The 20,702-nt window shown below is 37.8% G+C and overlaps 2 protein-coding genes across 2 annotated transcripts in view; one reads left to right on the top strand and one right to left on the bottom strand.

Moving 5' to 3' along the window:
- LOC124182974 (phospholipid scramblase 1) overlaps nucleotides 1–20,702 on the bottom strand; it is a 74,682-nt gene that overhangs the window by 45,208 nt on the left and 8,772 nt on the right. The gene's annotated exons all lie outside the window — the stretch shown is intronic.
- On the top strand, nucleotides 3,117–3,883 carry LOC124181983. Its single transcript, XM_046568757.1, has 2 exons — nucleotides 3,117–3,509; nucleotides 3,575–3,883. The coding sequence occupies exons 1-2, from the start codon at nucleotides 3,117–3,119 to the stop codon at nucleotides 3,881–3,883; spliced, it is 702 nt and encodes a 233-aa protein (XP_046424713.1).

Here is a 20,702-nt window from a genome sequence, read left to right as displayed (position 1 = left end):
TACCCTCTGAAATATTAAATGCAAGGAAATAGTATCTGAGATTGGAGGTAACTATGAAGCTGCGGGTTGTGCGAAACAGTTCCTTCTCCCGGTTGATGGGAGTTTCTAACATCCTTTGCTAAGTAATGTAATTTGAACATAGTTCACCACTCCATGAAGATATCCTCGCGGCATGTGACATTGCGTCCGTCCAACGGTTACGACGGATTATCCTGTAAAATATAAGCGTGTTCATTTGGTTGTTTCGCTTTTTCAATGCAGAATCCATAACATGATTAGTACTTGTCGATAAAAATATACTTTGGCAGAGAATTCGTGCCCTCCCCTCCTTATCATATAAAGACACATACAAATACATGGGTCCTCTTCTGTTCTCTTACAACCATGTGTCGGCGCCATCTCACTATACACAAAAATGTTAAAAGTGAATGGTCGAATCTGATGAAATGGAATAGTGTGATTAAAAATTTTGATCATCTTGAATAATCCGAAAAGTTGAGATAATTCTTTTGAAATTAAGATATTCATTTTTTACGAATCACTCTAAATTTCACTGTGTTCAATAGTTAGTTTATTGTATTATTCTTTTCGAGATTTTACAATATATATATATATATAAAACATAGTTCCAATTTATTTTTTAATACTAAAACTCGCTTATTGGCTACAGTACACTGAATAATGAGCAAGCGCAAAACATATAAGAGCACAAAACTTTCTCAGTATTTTACCATCTATTGGGAGAGAGAAAATCGTATGTATATCAAGCGATCCGTTTTTTAAGAGAGGTAGTTTTAGTCCGACTCTTTTATAGTATAGCTCTCTACATGAAACAGTCAGGTGACCTAAGTCTATAACTTCGCTGCAATAGTTACAGTATCTTTCTTCAGATATTTTGTAATGCCTAGAGTCGACTATTATTCTTGTGTAGTAGGAGTTCGCTAGCCTGTATTGACAGATGACTTTTAATATTTTCAGAGATATTGACGCTTTCAGATATTCCTGAACTTTATTCTCAGCCTGCAACCAATTGTACATGATAAGTGAGGAGGACTGTGCTACTTTTTTTCCATCCATATCGCTCAAGTATTCCTTACACTTCTCTAATAGTTCAGGTTCTTGCAGCGTTATTTCACCTGGCGTCGTTTCATTCCACAGGTCTAGCCTGTCAATTGGTTCAAAGAACATTTTCTTCACTAATACCACCCAATTATAGTTCACATTATCCTGGGCACCTTTGTACCGACTTAAATGTAGTTGTCTAAGGAAACAAATTTTCGGGTATCGATCATCTTCCATTCTCAAAATTTTATTAATCCATCTTATGACTTGCTTAAAGACTAAGAGCGAATACTGACCAAGTCCCAATTCTCTTCTTACCGCATAACTCGGTGTGCACTGAGGTAAATTCATGAGTTTTTTGAAGAAACCTAATTGTATCTTTTCCACGGTATCTAGATGCCTCAGTGAATACACCTCTGTACCGTATAATAATATTGATTGTACAAGTGCCCCAAATAGGTCGTCGTAAACTTTCCAAGAATTCGCATGTATTCTATGTATTAACGCTAATGTGGAAGAGCACGCTGCTTTGGCTTTGGAAACTATTTTTTTTGTATGTGATTCATGTGACCCCGTTTGAGAAAAGGTCACCCCCAGATAAATGTATTCCTTGACTATTTCAACAGAGCTATTCCCGAACATGAATTTTTTTTCTTCCTGTTTATGTCTGCGACCGCCTTTTCGAAAAATAATTACTTTAGTTTTTTTTTGGTATTTACAGATAACTTATTTATTACACAGTACTCATATAAGGCTTCAATTATTCTCTTCATATGAATATAGCTTTCGGTCAAAATGACAATGTCGTCGGCATATGCTAGTAACAAAATTTCTACTAAATGATTAATTGATACACCTCTAATATACTTTTTTTTAGCAGAAAATCTTCTAAATCAGCAATAAAAATTGAAAAGAGGGTTGGAGAAAGTATCTCACCCTGCAATACACCTTTTGTAATATAAATAGGGTCTGAAATCCCGTCTGAATTCCCAATTCTGATATTTGCCGACGAGTACAAGCTTTGAAGAATTTTTATAACTTTTGAGCTAAGCCCTTTTCTTTGCAGTTTACCCCAGAGCATGGAGTGATCTACAGACGGGAATGCGCTTTTAAGATCAACGAAAACCGCATATAATTTGCCTCTTGTCTTCTGTATATGCAATTGGATTATTGAATTGAGTGTGAATATATTATCTAAGCAACTTCTTTTTTTCCGGAATCCTGCCTGCCATTCGGGGAGAATATTATTGATGTCGCACCACGCATCAACCCTTTTATTCAGAATAAACGTAAAGCATTTGACAGTTGTATTTACAAGCGCAATTGGCCTGTAATTATTTGGATCTCTAATTGCTCCTTTGTTTTTATACAGCATTTTAGTTAGTATACAGGACCAGTTGTTTGGAGTCTTTTCTGTATCCATAATCCTATTGAACATTACATTCATATATAAACCCAATTCGGAGTAAGATTTTTCAGAAACTCGTTTGTAATCGAGTTTATTCCAGGGGCCTTGTTTGATTTACTATGAGCAATACTACTGTAAATTTCATCTAGACCTATTGGAGAATCCAACATCTCATCCCCATTGGTGAGCTCAGGAGTCGGAGCTGTTACCGGGTTGTTAACCTCGTGGAACTCTCGAAAAAAGCTACACCATTCATTCAAACTAATACTCTCAGCCCCCTTTATCGGTTTTTTTCTGTACCTGTTCACCGCTTTCCAAAATTCTTGTGGATTTTTTGCGTCCACTACTCCGTTAATATTTTTTTCTCTATATTCTTTTTCACTGCGCTTGTATACCTCCTCGTATTGCTTTTTGAGAACTAGATAGTCGGAAACCTGTGGCTTTTCAAATTTTGATTTTTTACAGATCTTTAGAGATTTTTTGAGCAGGCTCTTTATCCTAGTGCATTCTTTATTTTTTCGGCACTTTTCTAACGAGATTCCCCCTTGTCGTGAGATCATTCCCAGTTCGCTGGCCGCTGTGATTATATTTCTAGAAAGAAGGCTGTCCATATCGTCTAAGTGCGTGTTAAGGTTGTTAAGGTATAATGAGTAATACGATTGATTCGTTGGCAGAGTTGCTGAAGAAAGTCAGCGAGACGGTTAACGAAACTAAAAGTGAAGTGAATAAAATTGGAAAAACAACTGAAGATCTCTCAACGTCGGTGAAGGAGGTCGGAAACGAACTAAAAGAATGGACGGGGAGATGCAGAGCTCTGGAGCAAAAGTATGAAGACCATAAGGAGAGGATTGACAATATTGAGATGAAAATACATTTTTTGCTGAAGCAGGAAAGAGAGAAAAACTTGATGATGTTCAAGGTGCCTGACACTTTGGAAGTGAATGGTGATTTAAATAAATCGGTGATGGAAATCTTCAGGACAACGGGCATAGGCATTGCCGAGAGGGATGTAGAAGCAATTTTTAGAGTTGGAAAAAAGGTGAGAACAGACCAGTGAAAATCTCGATGGTTAATAAAAGAGCAAAGTACTCGGTTCTCAAGCAGAATATGAAATTGAAAAATACCGGAGTTATCCTAGAAAAAGACTTGTCAAAAATAGAGAGGGAAAAAAAAGAAAAATTGCGTTTGCTGAAGATGGACCTGGAAAAGCATGGCAAAACCGTAAAAGTAAAAGGTTTTAAATTGTTAGTGGATCAGCAATTTATGACTTATCAAGAGGCGGAAAAAAAATTAAACTCTTTTGAAAAGCAGATACAACAGAACGTTGAAAGTGTGCCCTTTACTCCAAAAAAGACAAAAAAACAGGAGCTCCGAAAGATTAGCAGCGCTAACGGGACCGAAAAGCATCAGTAATAAAGACCTACAGCTAAAATCAGATAGATATAAACACTCGAGAATAATCTTTTGGAATAGCACGGGTATTTCAAACGTAAACGAACTTGGGAGTGTTGTTAAATCGGGCGACGTATTAGCTGTGGCCGTGTATACAGATTCAACAACTACGAAGAAAACAGTCCTCTTCAAATCTAAGTATTATATAATACTAAGGATAATGAAAAACAACTTTAGTTTTATTTTCACAAATGTATATATCAGCCCCAATGCGGATATTGGTATAGTTCTGAGCGATCTGTATGATAAAATTAATTATTTACGCAGCGAATTTCCTACAGAGGCGTTTATAATTGCAGGGGATTTCAATGCCAGAATCGGATCAGAGAACCCCATCTTTGATGAAGTCTTGGTCAATTCAACACTATCAAGGACGAGACTCTCTCTAGATAAGGAATTAAATAAAAGAGGGAGGCTTTTACTGGATTTCATGGAGGAATTTAGTTTTTTCGTAATTAACGGTAGGACAGCAAGTGATAATCCGGTAAGATTCACATTTGCAAGTGAAGTTGGTCGGTCGGTAAATGATTTGATCTGGGGAAATGTTATTGCTCTAGAGTACATTCTCGACCTTGAAGTCTTGCTTTTACCAACTTTATCAGATCATCTCCCTTTGGTTTCAACGCTAAGTCAGCTATACTCGGAGCAAACAAAAAAGGAGTTAATTAGATGGAAGCCACAACTCTGTAAAGAGTTTCAGTCTAAAATGCACGAATTCGAAGTCCCGTGTTCAATATTTTACTACCGATAGCAGATATCTAATGTATGGTCATTTGGAATGAATATGAATGGGAAATTCCTCGTCAAACCCGATGGATTATTTGTAATCGGAAAGATTTTTTACAGAATGTATAAAATGGTAGAAGCCTCGCCAAAAAATGTTGCCAATAAACAATTCGTTCGTTAATAACAATTACAATGTTCAATGTTTCCGGATAAACCAAAGTTTTCTACGAAAGCTTATCCTCTCTACTCGCGAATGTCCTGTGAATAATTTTTCTACGTCAAATAGAACCGGAGATGAGATATTGATTCTTCAAGTTTACTGCGCGCTCATTTTGCAACAAAATTGAATGACTCGGCGCTTCCGGAAAAAAAATCGTAGAAATAGGTTTTGATTTTTTATGCTCACATATCACTTCGAAAATGCTTTCATTGTTCTGGAAAATACGCGGTCATTTTTTGTCAGAATGATATTTCTGACTCAAGAACCTAAATTTCGTCCCAACTGACTTTTTATGGTTTATATGATGAAATAATAACAGTCGTAATATTTATTTTCCTTAAGATTTGAAATTTCTCGCATATTTGTATCGTGCTCAGGATATATGTCAACACGTGTAAATTTCTCCAATTATCGGAGAAGAAAATTACCGTACGATTATAATAATTGAACTCTCCGAGCATTCGAATCTAGGCTCCGATAAAATTGTGGTATTCGCAACGGAGCATTCAGCAATTCTTATGTTCTGCACACTCCTAACGAAAAATCAAAATGATTATATATGAAGAGAACAGAAAAAAGAAAATTTGAAACACGTATACAATTTGATTACTCAATATTTTGAAAAATGATAACAAAACGACGATTGAAACAAATGTCAACAAAACGACGATCTTTCGAACACCACTCTTTCGAAGCAAACGTAAACAGACGATTTGTTTTCTACATTTTTTTTCTATACTATGAAAATGTTGGAAGTCCCTCCCCACTCCTCAACGGTATACATTTTCGTAGAAATACAATGAGCATCATGAGTACAGTGAGAACACTCTGGGGCGAGTGTTTCCATGCTTATGAACGGTAATGTATATTCATTTGAAAAAAAAACGGCAATTTCTCAAATAATGAATTGAAAAATCTGAAAAAATTCACACAGAGTACCTTTTAGTAGTACTTTGATGTAACCAATTATGGAGCAGATCTGAGATGGTCGAAAAAAAAATGGCGGAGTTGACGGAGAATCCTTCCTTTTCGGGTTAAATTCCGAAAATATCGATTTTTGGAAAAAAAGGTGGGAACCGAAGTTGTTCAGAATTTGATTCTCAACAAGTTTGATGCTATTCATTTATGCCATTAAGTTGAAAATAAACGAGATAATGGAAATATTTCGAATTTGTCGCTTTTTTCAGGTTCAATTCCAAAAATCTTGATCCTAGAAGAAAAACTGTATGAACTAAACTTGTAGAGAATCAAAATTTATACAACTTTTGTTCCTACGGTTTTTCTGTAAAATCAAAACCGGCCGAGTTAATCAAGAAAAACCATTTTAACCTAAAAAACCATTTTTCGAATATACGCATAAGCATGATTTGGTCGCCATTTTGAATTTACACTCCCAGTGACCCCTGCGAGACAGCTGTGAAAATAAAATTTTCGTACAAATTATTTACAAATTAACCGGGGAATTTCAATACCAATTCTGACGAAGTCCCAAGAAATTAAAAGGTTGATCGAAACGGAAATTCGAAAAAATTAAATTTCCATTTCATTGAATGAAAAAAAGCGTTTTCCCGAAAAATTTCTCAGGAACTTTCGACTCCAATTTTGACAAAGATTCGCCCTGCCAAGTATTTGCTGTGAATTACGAATCACCCTGCATAGCAAGTGCAGATTTGGCAGGATTCTTGTAAATGATATCTATAATTGCATAACAGAAATTTGCAGTATAAAACACTTACCATTGCAACAAACGATTCGTTCGTCGGCGCGTCAAATTTAACCTTTTTGCGGTTCAGCCGTGCGACGTAACTTATCCATTGTTGCACTCACAAGATTATTGTTGTTTGTAACAAATATATGTATACACACTGGCCGCGTGAAAATTTGCACGTGATTAGAACTTGTGACACGGCAAATTACCAAAACACTCGCGTTTGCTTCGTTCGATAGCCGGATAGTGGGGACAGTGGCGCGTGAGGGATAGTACTTGGAATCCGAAGAAGTTGATTCCTTCGAGAATTCCAAATTTCTGTGCAATATCATAGGATTGTGCTGGACTTTGATGTACAGCAGTAACACATACCCTGACTTTTCGTAGGTCGTATACGATGCAGAAACCAACCCAAAACTCGCTGACGTATCCGTAGCGTATACTATCTACGATAAGTCACGGTATGTAGTTTTATAATGATTTCCACCTAATGAGTAAATTTCAGGTAGTTCGTCTGATGTAAAAAAAAATTTTGGTAGCATCATTCAGAACTAGGCGTAATTGACAAATGAAACGAAGCAAATAAAGTATGAAATCCTTATTTGTTGAGAATTAAAAACAGAAAAAATTGGCAAGCAAATCTTCATCAGAGTTTTAACAAGGATCGGCCCTGTAAAATGTTTGCCACGAATCTTGAACCATTGTATGCAGTAATTGTATGTAGGTACAGTGACATAGATTTTTTGCGGGATGTATTTCTAGTATTGTTAAACACATCCGGTTCAGAAACAATTACGCGTATATATTAGGGTAATCTTTAAAACAGGCTCGGACGATTGTCAACCGGCCCACCCCCTCCCCCCCTCTCTCAAATTTGCTACTAATAAATAAATAATAGTCTGTTCAAGAACACAATTTTTTATCTCAACCCTAAACCCTCACGCCTATACTTGCGTGTTTCCTGCAATTTCGGTATTTATTTTACTGCCGCATCTAATCTTTCGGTCAATAATCTGTAAGTATGACAATTTTGCGGACATCGATGCTACTATTAGATGAGGATATCCGGAGCGTATATGGGGCATTCTATGTCAATTATTCGCCATTTATATCTGCCTTTTCGACGAACAGGAATTAATGGACAGGTATTTTCGTTTTTGTTAATGATTTTCTATCAAATCGATGAAAAAAGTCAGATTTAAGTGGTACGTACTCGATGTAGAATGCCCCAAAACCCTTGAATAAAATAAAAAAGAATAATTTTCTTTGCGGAACTACGATTCAAAACGAGAAAAGAAACAGTATGTTATTTTAATATCGGGTTTTGGAAAAGCCATGAACATTTAAAAAAAAATTGTGTGATATTTTGATAAATTTATGGTGTTTGGACGGGTTGAGACAAACATCTAAAATATTTCAGAAAGACTGCTTTTGGCAGGTACAAGAAAGTATAAAATTTTCAATAGAATCAAAATTGGTCGGGGTCACGGGTTGGTCGGTTTCGCATGGAATGCCCCGTTCACGTACAGTCGGGCTACGTGCGATTACGAATAGTTACGGCGATTGTAAACTGATGTTACCATTTCCAAGCGATGCCTTATAATATGCACGAATTTCAAAATCTAACGGTTATTCTGAGTGAGTTCCACCTGAAAGCCTATGCTCTCGTCGGCACTGCAGATTGTTGCTTTAACAGAAACATAGGACGTGTGCGTATTACCATGTCGTTTTACCACCTGGTACCGCTTCGGTCGACTACAGCGCTTCTGGAGATGCAACGTTGAACTAAATTACAGACTTCTCGTGCATCAGAACGGGCTCCTGTCACCTGAAAATCGCCCGCATAAATCGTGCCATATTTACAGAAAACTGACTGGTGCTATAGGTTTTCCCGGATTACTTGTGTGTTTTTGTACGTCGGTATCTCCCTGGCAAAAGTGAAACAAATTCTGATATCGTACAAGCGGTGAATATTCAACAAGTCGCTAGCCCGATCGGCCATGTTTGACGCGACGTGATTTTATTGAGTTCATCATCATTTTTATTAGACGTTATCAGTGATCTGCGATAGAAGCGATTGAGATACAGACGTACAATTTTATTCAAGCTATCTTTTGAAAATTTTCCCAGTCAGATTCGTACCCCCGTTTTATTAGGATTTGTGCGGGCGATTTCCCCGCTTCTGACGTCACGAAATATATATAGGACATGCCAGGTCAGCGGCACCTTAAGCGTAATCCCCAACATTCGCGGATTAGAACTATGACAGTGGAACCATAAATTTTGAAAAATTCGATGCTTCGCTCTCGTTTTACGACACAATATTGCAGTTCTAAATAGTCTACACAGTCAAACCTATTCTCCAACATTCTACGTTTACGACTACGACAATGTAACTAACCATTGTATCCACGCCTTAAGCCCGAAAAGCTAGCGGTAGTGTCGTCTAGACACGGATAGCGGTAGGCAAGAGCGGTCGGCAAGTTACCCAGCAAAAAAGCAGATGAAAAGGCGAAGACCTCCCCTATCCACCCAACTGGCCACGCAGAGCGAACAGCGTAGGCTCGCTAAAAGATTTTTGCAAAAGAAAAATAGGGCGTCGGATAGAAGAAGAGCGGAAGAAGAATTCGTAAGGAATGTGGAGAAGCAAAGGAATGTCTACAGATTGCCTCCAAAGTCGGACAGCAAAGGGGAACAGGAACAAGAAGATATGAAAGAAAAGAAAGATATGGCAACGAAGAAGCAACTGGACAAGATAAAGGTAATGCTTACCGTGCAACAAGACGTAAAAGACTTAAGAATAGACAATGCAACAACAAGAGATGAAATAAGGTAGATGGAGGCTGATAGAGGACGTGAACAATACAAAAAAGTTAGAAAAGAATCAGAACTGATGACCAAGGAAAAGCTGGCCGACCTAGAGTCGGAGGCAATCGGCAGGGACGATAAGCTCGAGAGACTGGTGAAGAAAGAAGAAGCCAGAGAGAGGAGAGAAAACAAGAAGAACATCGTAGTCAAGGGATAGAACGCCCCACAAGGGGCAGAACTAAAGGCAGCCGTGGAGACGCTTCTAAAAGAAGGGTTTCATGTGGTATGCAGGGTAAATGAAGCGCACCTAAGCAGAACAGGCGACGAGAGAGAAGAATTGAAAATAGCCGACCTGTAGAACTTCGAAGCGAAACTGGGGGTAATGAAAAGAACGAAATACTCGAGAATAGCAACAGATACATACATAGAGAGCGACCTCACCTACAACGAGAGAGACAACAAAGAGAAATCGCCAAAATCGCTGGGAAGAGGGAAAAAGAAAAAGACAACGACAAGCGGATAACAATTGGCTACAGAAAGCTGACAACAGACGAACGAACGCACCAGTGGGAAGACAGAGTAGGCTTTAGCAAAGGAAAATTTGCCTTAAGGTAGTACCGTGATAAATCACTTTTCTTACAATATCTTTCAATTTTTGAATACACATAATTTGAAGTGTCCTTTATACGTAGGAATTTTTTTTAATAGTCCTTGCGGTACTAAATTTTGCAATATTAGCGATCAAAAGTCGTACAATTTACATGTATTCCCTATCCCAACCGTAGTTAGAGTGAGCATTTTATTTAATAACAGCCATACTTTTCTTAGAATTTTTTTTAAAAACTGAGAATTATTAATTGAGGATATAACAAGTAATTTTTTTCAAAAAAACATAAACAAGCAGTATTCATTTTTTTGTAAATAATTCTTAAAGTTTGTTGCTTTTAATGATTTTCAAACTTTCTGTCATAACCTGACCCGTGAGAAATAGTGACTTGGCAACGTTGCCCTACGCGGGAAGTTTAAAATGCCACAAAGGCCCAACGAATTGAAATAAATGTCAGAACTTTGTGGATATAGGTTACGGTACGGTTCAGTCTGCAATTATAACTAACCTCAAATTGATTTCATAACAATACATTTCTCTACAACACATGCTTGAGGGGCAAGAGATACTGAGTTAGAATGCAACGTTGCCAAGTCAGACAAAAGACGCAATGGGAAAATTTTTATACTTCTGCGCATGTGAGAGGAGGCGCAAAGGTGTACTGTATCTCAACTCCTTTTACTTTAGTTATAATGTTTTATACGGGGGATATTTCTCTGGAAGTTGAGGACTGCTGCTATCACGGTACTACCTTAAGCGCTCGCCAGTTCGCGCCGGGAAACTCAGGAGCAAGAGACAGAGGACGTAGGCCGATGGAGGGGCGGGTGAGGGGGGGGGGGGGGGGGCGAACCGCACCAGCCCCAATTCGTCGTCACCCACCCTCGAATTCAGGCAACAGAGAACAGCCCACGCAGGAAAGGCAAGACTGAGCAGATCGCACAGGAAGAAACAGGTAAAAACGGGAGAAATTTCAGAATAGGCTTCTAAAACGTGGCAGGAATCTAGGACAAGGATCGGTAATTCTGGGAATATTTAGAAGAGTACGACGTGACGGTCTTACCGAAACATGGATTGAGGAAAAACAGTGGTCAAAACGCAAGAACAACCTGCCGGAGGCCTCCGCGTGGAAATGCATGCCAGCGACTCACAAAAAGCGCAAAGGAAGAGCGAAAGGGGGAATCCTGACGTGAATTAACACCCAAGTCTGCGAGCTAGAAGCGCAGAGAAACATGGAAGGAATACAAGAAAGAAGGATCAAGCTTGACACAGAAATATGAAGAATTTTCTCAGTCTGTAGGAAGGACATCAAAAAGATGGCTAAAGACCTGAGAGAAAAACTCGAACAAGGCGCGGAAACCAACACACTAATTGGGGGGGGGGGGGCATCATCGCCAGAATCGGCACAAAAGGCAAGTGGGCCCGGGATAACGAGGATAAGGAATGCTGAGGATAAGACAATAAATACTGAGGGGAAAATCCTACTAGAGCCAGCATCCTAGATGGTTACCTGGAAGGCGATGAATACACCTACATCGAAACCAGAGGTAACTCGGTAATCGGCTACGGGCTGGCAAACGTGAACGCCCTAGAATATATGGCAGACTTCTCAGTCAAAGAAAGAGCGGATTCAGACCACCTGCCCCTGAGAATCGACATAAGAGTCGTGGAAAGAGGCGAGGAACAAGAGGAACAGAGAAGGAACAGAAGGAAAGAAGATCCTGGACAAAAGACATTACCCTGACTTTCAAGTCCATGGCTAGAAGCATCATCTTTAATGAAGGAAGCACACATGAAATGATGGAAGAGATTATCGAAAAACTGAGCAAAATAGGGCGGAAAGTAAAAGTGAAAACGAACAGATGGACGATCGGGCAGTTGAACTGGCGGAACGGTAAATGTACGGAGAAGAAACGGAAAACCAGCAAGGCACTGAGGAACTACAGAAGAAGATCCAGGGATAAGGGACTCTACGAGGCTAAGAAAGAACAGTTAAGAGACCTGTGCAGCAAGAGGAAAAACAAGCGACAAGAGATCGAAGACAAGGAAATAGAATAGATTAAAAACGGGAGCCAGGCATGGAAATACTTCAGCAAGGGAAGAAAAAGAAGCACGAGACTCACAAAAAAGGTCAAGATGGATGAATGGAAAAACCACTTCACTCAGTTCCTGGACAGGCCCGACGGAAAGACAGACAGAATAGGAGAGGCAGAGAGAAACACCTAAGACATAAAAGAAGAAGGTGAGATCACGGGCCTGTAAATAAGAAAACAAATCGCCAAACTGAAAAATAGAAAAGCACCGGGCAAAAAAGTGCTGGAAAACGAGATATGGATAAATAGCAACGAGAAAATAATACAGAACTTGAAAGGACTAATAAACAGAGTATGGAACGGGGAGGGCCTCTCGAATAGATGGAAAGAGGAAAGAGGACCATAGTAATCCCAATCTACAAAAAAGGTAACAAAGACGTGGTCAAAAACTACAAGAGAATTACCTTATTAAACATGACATATAAGATCTATCCAATGGTTTTCAAGGAAATACAGGAGAAGCATCTGGAGGAGAGGTAGACGATTCCCGAAACACAAGCAGGATTCAGGAAAAACAGAAGCACGATTGACAACATATTAATACTGAATTATGTGATGAACAGGGAGCTGCCGAATAATGGCGGGAAAATCTACGCTATCTTCAGAGATTTCAGCACCACCTTCGAGAAAGTCAACAGCCACAAGTTAAACGCATGCATCAGGAAAGCAAATACAGCAGGCTAAGAGAGAGAGTAAAAGAAATTTATGAAGAAACAAGAAACGCAGTTAAAGTCCACAGAGAAACATTAAAAAAAAATTTGGACGCAAAAGAGCGTGAGTTAGGGTTGCCCTCTCAGCCCGACACTTTTCAGCGTATACGCCGCAGACTTGGAGGAAACGATGCCAAGGGCATAGGCAGGAGGAATAATAATAGCAAAGGAAAAATCTGGACCCTAACCTACGCCGACGAGACAGTCCTGCTGGCCAGAAAGACTGAGGAACCAAAGGAGATAATCAAGACATACCAAAGATATGTGGAGAAGAAAAACCTAACGTTAAGCGTAAAGAAATCCAATGTGATGATCTTCAAAAAAGGCAGATGCTTCAAGAAGACCGAATGAAAATAAAAGAACGAGGAGATGGAGATGGTGGGAGATTTCAAGTACTGGACGTTCCGCTACCAAAAAAACCAACGATTTAAAAAACACATGGAGGAAACAGCACGAATACCGAACATGGCAACGAGGGAAGTCAGGGGCACAGAGCAGTGGAAGTTCAGGGATAACTTCGACAGAAGGAGGAAAATGTACAAAAGCCTGGTGGAGAGCATCATGCTGTACGCGGCCGAGATTGAGGATTGGAAAGAAGAGAAACTGCTAGAAAAAGTACAGGAAAGATATCTGAGATGGACTCTAGGACTAGATCCAAACACACCCACGTACATAGTAAGAGAAGAAACCAACGAAGAAAGCAAAATGGAAGAAGAGAGATTGGTACTACCAGAGAGGCGGAGGAAGGAGCCGGGGAATCGGTGAGGCAATGGAAGCAGGAACCAGCAATGAAGAAGAACTCCTACAGGCCGACACACGGGTACAACAAAAGGAACTCAGGAACAGATAAGGCTAGGGAGATACTGCCCAAGGTACCAGGAAATACTGACTGAAGTGGTCCCGGAACACATCGAAAAAGGATATAAAAGGAAGGACCAAAAGTTAATAGCCAGATTCAGGTGCGGCAACGAGGAATAAGGATACGAGCATTGGAGGATGAATGACGAAAGACTGCATAGTCTCATATAGGTATGCAAACGAGAGGACACTCTCGAACATCTACTGTACGAATGTGACGACGGTCCAAGAGACAAAAGGAAACTGGCAGAAATACTGAGCACAAAAGGAGAGGGAACGGACTGGATGAGAGAAGTGAGAAGCCGCCAAAGAAAAAGAGAAAGAAAAAATAAAAATAAAAATAAGAAATGCAAATTACAAAAGAAAAAGTTAAATGAAATGTAGCAAAGTAAAGCAGTAGCGCGAACCAAATGTAACCTCTTTTTGAGCCGAAAGGCAAAAAAAAAAACATATTCTGTAAAATAACATATTCTGTAAAATAACATATACTGCAACGTACCGGTTACCCGAGCATACACGCATGATAGAGCAACATAGAAGAACCAACCTAACATGAGCGGGAGTACCTCACGCACGACGAGGCGACAACACCGAAAGATTAAACCAACTATATAAAGGACCACGCTGAGCAGCAATAATCAGCAGTGTTCGAGCAAAGGGATGACCTGTCTCACCAGATAGTTTCGACGCAGTAGACGAGGCAAAACGCCCGCCTGACTCGAGGGAGGAGAGTAAATTTCAATAGATTCAATTTAACATTGACTATTAGATTTAAAAATTCGAGTCGAAGCGGCCAATTTAATCAAATTAAAAAGAAATGTGATTTCGAAAGCGAAACTCAATCGATAATGAATCAAATCAGAGAGAAGTAGGAAACCAGATCCAAACGATGAAATTAAAAGCAACGAAATAGAAAGCGATGTTCAAACTGATCATAACCAACTAAATTCAATGAATTAAGAAGGGAAAAGGAGACGATAGCATAGATATAAATAGAGCTTCACGATTAAGATTAAACTTCAGATTACTGTGAAACTCAATTTATTATTGTATTATTTTTCTTTTATGTCAATTTTGTTATTCATATCATCGAACTATTATTTTGTAAAATGTATTATTATTCGTGCACTCGGCACTTTATAAGCTATACGCGGTTGTTTCCTTATTCGATAAGTTAGGGAGTAATCTCGTATAATTTAGGGGTTCACCGACGGTGACACAACCTTACACTTGGCATGGTTATAAACCATGACTCAGTCGTGTAATTGTGGATCCCGAGCCTGATTGACAGCCACGGCAATCCACGCTGGACTGTAGAAACAAACTATCGATAAAGTAAACAGGCACGGCCGGCACGGGAATTTCAAACGCTGCATCGCTGGAGGGATCACGGCGATGACATTAGCGCTCGAGACCGTGGAGTAGGTTAAAACACGAACGACGGATGTAGTCCAGCCCTAGGTTGTGAAAAAAAGCGGTGAAGGTAATTCCTTAGCACGTCAAGGATAAATTAAAGCAGCGCAGGGTTTTTTTTTGAACTGGCAATAGCTATCTTTCTTGTCCCTGTTCCCTTGAGATAGCCCGAATTTGACGAATATACTCACTATTAACATCTTTCTGCAATGAACTCACAATCGATGCACTTTCCATGAGCGAAACAGCCCTCGAGAAAATCAGCAAACGTTAGAATACATACTATACGATGATATTAACTTCGCCGTCCGTGACCGCCACATTCAGTTGATCGAAACAATTATGCCTCTCCGTGTATCAAAGGAATAATTTTTGTATCAATTATTCGATAAATACCTTTTATATTCGGAAACTTCGGGTACGCGAACACATATTGCAAAAGGGACGGAGGTAAAAGATAATTGCACTGAGAAAAAGCATCGTTTGAGCCAAACAAATATTTCTTTGCGCGGAGTGGCGGAATAAGTATTTTGTTGCTCAACCTAAAATTTTACTTGATCTTACCAATTTTTACACTGTTTCGAAAACGCCAATATTTTTTTTTGTTTTAGTTTGACGAAGAACAAATGATAAAAATGGTGCATGGTCAGTAGAGTGTCCCAAAAAAAACCGACTATTTTTTTTTTTCAAAGAACATTGAAAAATCGTCAGAGTATCTCTAGAAAATGACCCTGTGAAAATATAAGCTCTTAATATTAATATTTAGAGGTGGCGATTTGTAATTTTCTATTTCCCATTTAAATAACATGGGAAAATTTTTTTTTGAACTTTGGAATTTTGTGATGGGATAACGAGCTACTTCACAAGTATGACAAAATCAGGTCTTATAGGAAATTTGATGCTCTACAAAAAAGGTCTGATTGACATTTTGCGTATATCCAGCCGTTTCAAAAATATCGAGCCTCAAACTTCGGACTATTTAAAATTATGCTTTTTTTTTTCGTAAATACAACAAAAATTAATTTATATGTATTATAAATCCAGAATTATCAACTGAACCATAAATATATGCATATATTTGACGGAATGCAGATCCGAAATTATTAATAAAAATATTAATAATTCGTAAACACAACAAAAATTAATTTATATGTATTATATGTAATTAATATTTTTATTAATAATTTCGGATCTGCATTCCGTCAAATATATGCATATATTTATTGTTCAGTTGATAATTCTGGGTTTATAATACATATAAATTAATTTTTGTTGTATTTACGAAAAAAAAAGCATAATTTTAAACAGTCCGAAGTTTGAGGCTCGATATTTTTGAAACGACTGGATTTACGCAAAATGTCAATCAGACCTTTTTTGTAGAGCATCAAATTTCCTATAAGACCTGATTTTGTCATACTTGTGAAGTAGCTCGTTATCCCATCACAAAATTCCAAAGTTCAAAAAAAAATTTTCCCATGTTATTTAAATGGGAAATAGAAAATTACAAATCGCCACCTCTAAATATTAATATTAAGAGCTTATATTTTCACAGGGTCATTTTCTAGAGATACTCTGACGATTTTTCAATGTTCTTTGAAAAAAAAAAAATAGTCGGTTTTTTTGGGACACTCTATTGGTCAGCTAATTTCTTATCTTCCTCAACAGTCTTATCAAACGGCAGGAAATTCGACTTTCAGAATTTACTGATACGTGTAGACATGTATTCCTACCGCATGATTCAAGAGTTGAAGCGGTCAACAGGAAATGTGGACTTTGGGTGAGTATTTATGTCCCGTGTGTGTCAGCATACACGTTGCCTATATCAACGGTATCAAAACTTGTCATCGTTACACCAGCCTGCGTTCATTCTTTGTAATTTCTGAATAGATCGACAAATATTCGTCTCTGTCGAGGTCTCCGTGAATATTATTGCTAACCCTGCATTAAAGTTTTGGGGAACCATAAATCATATTCTGACCTTATTGCACTATAATACTATAGTAGGGTGCTGATTTTATATTGATTCATTCTTTCGATATGCATATAATTCTGAGAACAAAATGATTTTCCGCGTCAAGAGAATTTCGTTATCTATTTTCCATAATTTTCTAAATTATTATTTTCGAACTAGAAGATTGACTTATGAGAAAATCAAAAATTGGAGCCTCGCTTTTCAGACTATAATACAGACAGTATGGAATACCGCTGATTTTCATGATCTAATCGGATACATACAAATTATTTACACTTTGTAGTTTTCCAGAAATCAATTGTTGATTATAATTTGGTCTTATATAGTTAGACAATTTTGTATTACCTCCTCTTTACAATTGTAATTTGCAACGATTTTTTAAATTTCTAACGATAAAATATAATTGTGTAAATTGACATCAAGATATTTTTCTAATTTCGACTTAAAACTGTGATTAGGAACTGCTTTTTTCTACTCACTATACAAAACTATAATTTACCATTCTTATACAAATTCGGTAACTATTTACAGGGTGTGCATTTTTTTATAGCATATAACACAGTGTATTCTGAACAACTGCACGAAGGGGTTAGTTTAATCCGAAAATACTAATTTTAAAAGCGACGAAAAAACAAGGTAATATTGCTGATCTCATATCCAAAATATCATATATAATTAAAGTTAACACCCTTCTATGATTGTAACATAAATAACTTAGCAAGCTGTATGTCTGTAATCCGTACTCTGTTTCTCTAACTTATCACTTATATTGCTATTGGTTTAGCCAAATGTTTAACGCCAAGGAACATTATAACTCGAACTGGAAACAGAATTTTCGGATCGTAGGCGACGTACCGCGTTACAAACATACATTACTAATGTAAGTGCTAGTTCATTCCTACTACGGCATACCCGATTTTATCAATACAGCTCCCGCCGACCACATGCAGGTTAATTTCACTGTCGAAAAACGTTGAAAACGGCGGTCACGGCAACTGATCGAAAAGAAAGTAAGTCTTTCTTTGGAGGGTGACAATCTCGTATACAGTCAGCCTTCTGGCGAACCAGCTAATTTTAAGAAGACCAAAACGTGATTTCAAGCTATAATATAAATGTAAAAGTAATTGGGCCCAGTAGGTAAATTCGTGGATTTTAAAGTCAGAATAAAGTGATGGCTGCAAAACTAAAGAAAGTTAGAATTTATCGTTTTTTCACATTACCTTTAGAGTAGGATGAATAGCAAATAAATTCTTTAAAAATGTAGCCGACCCGAGTTCCAGTTTTATATTTCAGCTTAAACTGGCGTTTGGTTATTTTTAAGACCGGTTGTATTGCCCAAGAGCTGGATGCCATTTATATACTTATAAATAATAGTATACTGTGTTACAAGTGCGAAAAATGGGCGATTTCTTACGAATGTAAAGTTTGTAGCGTGAGCCGGAAAGGTTAGTGCCGCGTTCACACGAGTGCTGCAATCGCACGAATGCTAGCGTAAACGTAGCATAAGCCAATGAGAGTGCTGTAAACACAAGAATCAGATATCCCTGGTAAGAATAATTTCTACGATAAACTAAGAAATATAGTAATATATGGAAAATCATAGTATTTCCGAGTTTTTGTCGTAAAAAACTACGAATTTCAACAAACAATTATGAAAATCTATTATTTACTAAGAATAATTGAGAAGAAGTAAAATTAAACAAACTTATTAAATTTTCGTAAACTATTGTAGAAATGTACGTATTTATTTCAGTTGGGTGATCATTTTTCGTACATCGTCATAAACTACTAGAAACTTCTACCGCCAAGTTACAAAAGTTCTGTACTTACTCAATGCTCAAATAGTTCTTCGTAATCCATTGTACAAAACGATACATTTTCACGAATAATCACGCAACTCTATTACGGGTGAAAAAAATAATAGTCTTTGTAAGTTTTCCTAATCCGAACGAAGGTGCGAGGTCGACAGTAAAGCGTTAGATATAATATAATCTTATGAAAATAGCATATTATTATGAATTATTAGAGTACAAAGCTCATGTTCCACAATCACCAATTATTTTCAAGTTTCGGGGTCAGTGCTGAATGTGATTCTAAATTTACACACCGAATTTCGTATGCAATAACCTTTCCAAACATCAGATAGGTCTTGGCACGCGAATTAGCAATCAGCAATTTTTAACAATTTTACAACGGCCATCCCCCGAATTTGGAAGTGAGTTCTGAATTCCTTCCCAAATCTACAAATCAAAATTTGCATACATCGATTATTCAGAGCAATCATAGTGCATCTCCGCGGATACCTTTTGCTCCTGGCCCCTGAGGGTATCAGCGTCAGCGATGCTGTCAGGTGCTGCGCGTGGCAGCTAGCTCTGGCCGTTAGTTTCAGCTTCATAAATGGGCCAAATATGCTATTGAATAGTAGTTTTGGTCGCAGATAATCATAGAAATTATTTTCACCGGGGATTGCCCATTCGCACCGTTGCTGTATAAGTATGCGTGATGAGTAACATGTGTCTGTATGTCTTTATGATCTTGGTTTCTTTATGAAGCACATTTTATATAAAAAAATGTAAAACACAAATGAACTATTGTATATTTAATGTAATCATTCGAACATGTTCACATTAAGGGAGTGTGTTGCTGAATAAGTATGCGTGATGAGTAACATGTGTCTGTATGCAAGAATCTGCTCAACAACAAGTTAGTCCCGAATTAAACCTCGTGTTGTTCACACGTACTGTACTTGTCCCCTGCTCCAAAATAAAATGTTATTCCTCTATTACGGTATTAGTACAGGTTATGGCCTGCTCGCGAAAAAGTGCTGGCAATATCTTGCCACGTGTGTGCAGCGTGTGTGCAAGTGAGCATTTTGTGCTGCACCAAAAAAGACAAAAAAATAACGAAAAAAAAAAAGAAAACGGTTTCTTATGTGAAAAAAACCTCGTGATATCTCTATTGAGAAGCGTATTGGCTTTGAAAACTATCAAGACTGGGCGATGTGGGGCGGTGTCAAAGTTCCGAATTCGAAAAGTTCCGAAGGCGCAGAATTCCGAACTTTTTCGTGATGAAACTTAAAGTAAAGAAACAAAACTTCGAGGAATCATCAATGTTTCGAATGGTCAAAAAACCGACGGCTCAAAGGCCCAAAATGCAAGATTCCGAAAAGTAAAGTTACGATAGAGCAAAATTCCGAAAAGCAAAAATTCCAATAGAACAAAAAACTTAAAACAAAGTTTATTGAAAATTTTATGTACTACAAATTTGGTTCACACCATTTTTACTTTCATTAACCATTAACTATATATTTAGCAATAACTATGTTAAAGAAAGTTTGACACGCTATAAATAAAAACATATGCATTATACAGAAAAAAGTTTCTAATAAAAGTTATAGGAAATATTATCATCCACAAAATCTATTGTTACTACATTTTTGTCGGGTGCGGGTAAAAAAGCAGAAAAACCAAAAATCAGAATGGTCTGCATGAAAACAGTCTCACAATGGCTCATTTTACTCCTTATTCTTTTCGCACTTTCGGAATTTTGTCTGTTCGGTATTTTGTCCTGCCGGAATTCCGCATTTTCCGAACTTTGGCCGTCGGATTTTCGACCATTCGAAAGTTTGATATTTCGTCGCAGTTTTGTTTCTTTACTTTAAGTTTCGC

Source organism: Neodiprion fabricii, chromosome 5, assembly GCF_021155785.1.
Source record: "Neodiprion fabricii isolate iyNeoFabr1 chromosome 5, iyNeoFabr1.1, whole genome shotgun sequence".
In the NCBI taxonomy this organism is placed as follows: Eukaryota; Metazoa; Arthropoda; class Insecta; order Hymenoptera; family Diprionidae; genus Neodiprion; species Neodiprion fabricii.
This window is presented reverse-complemented; position numbering and strand designations above follow the sequence as displayed.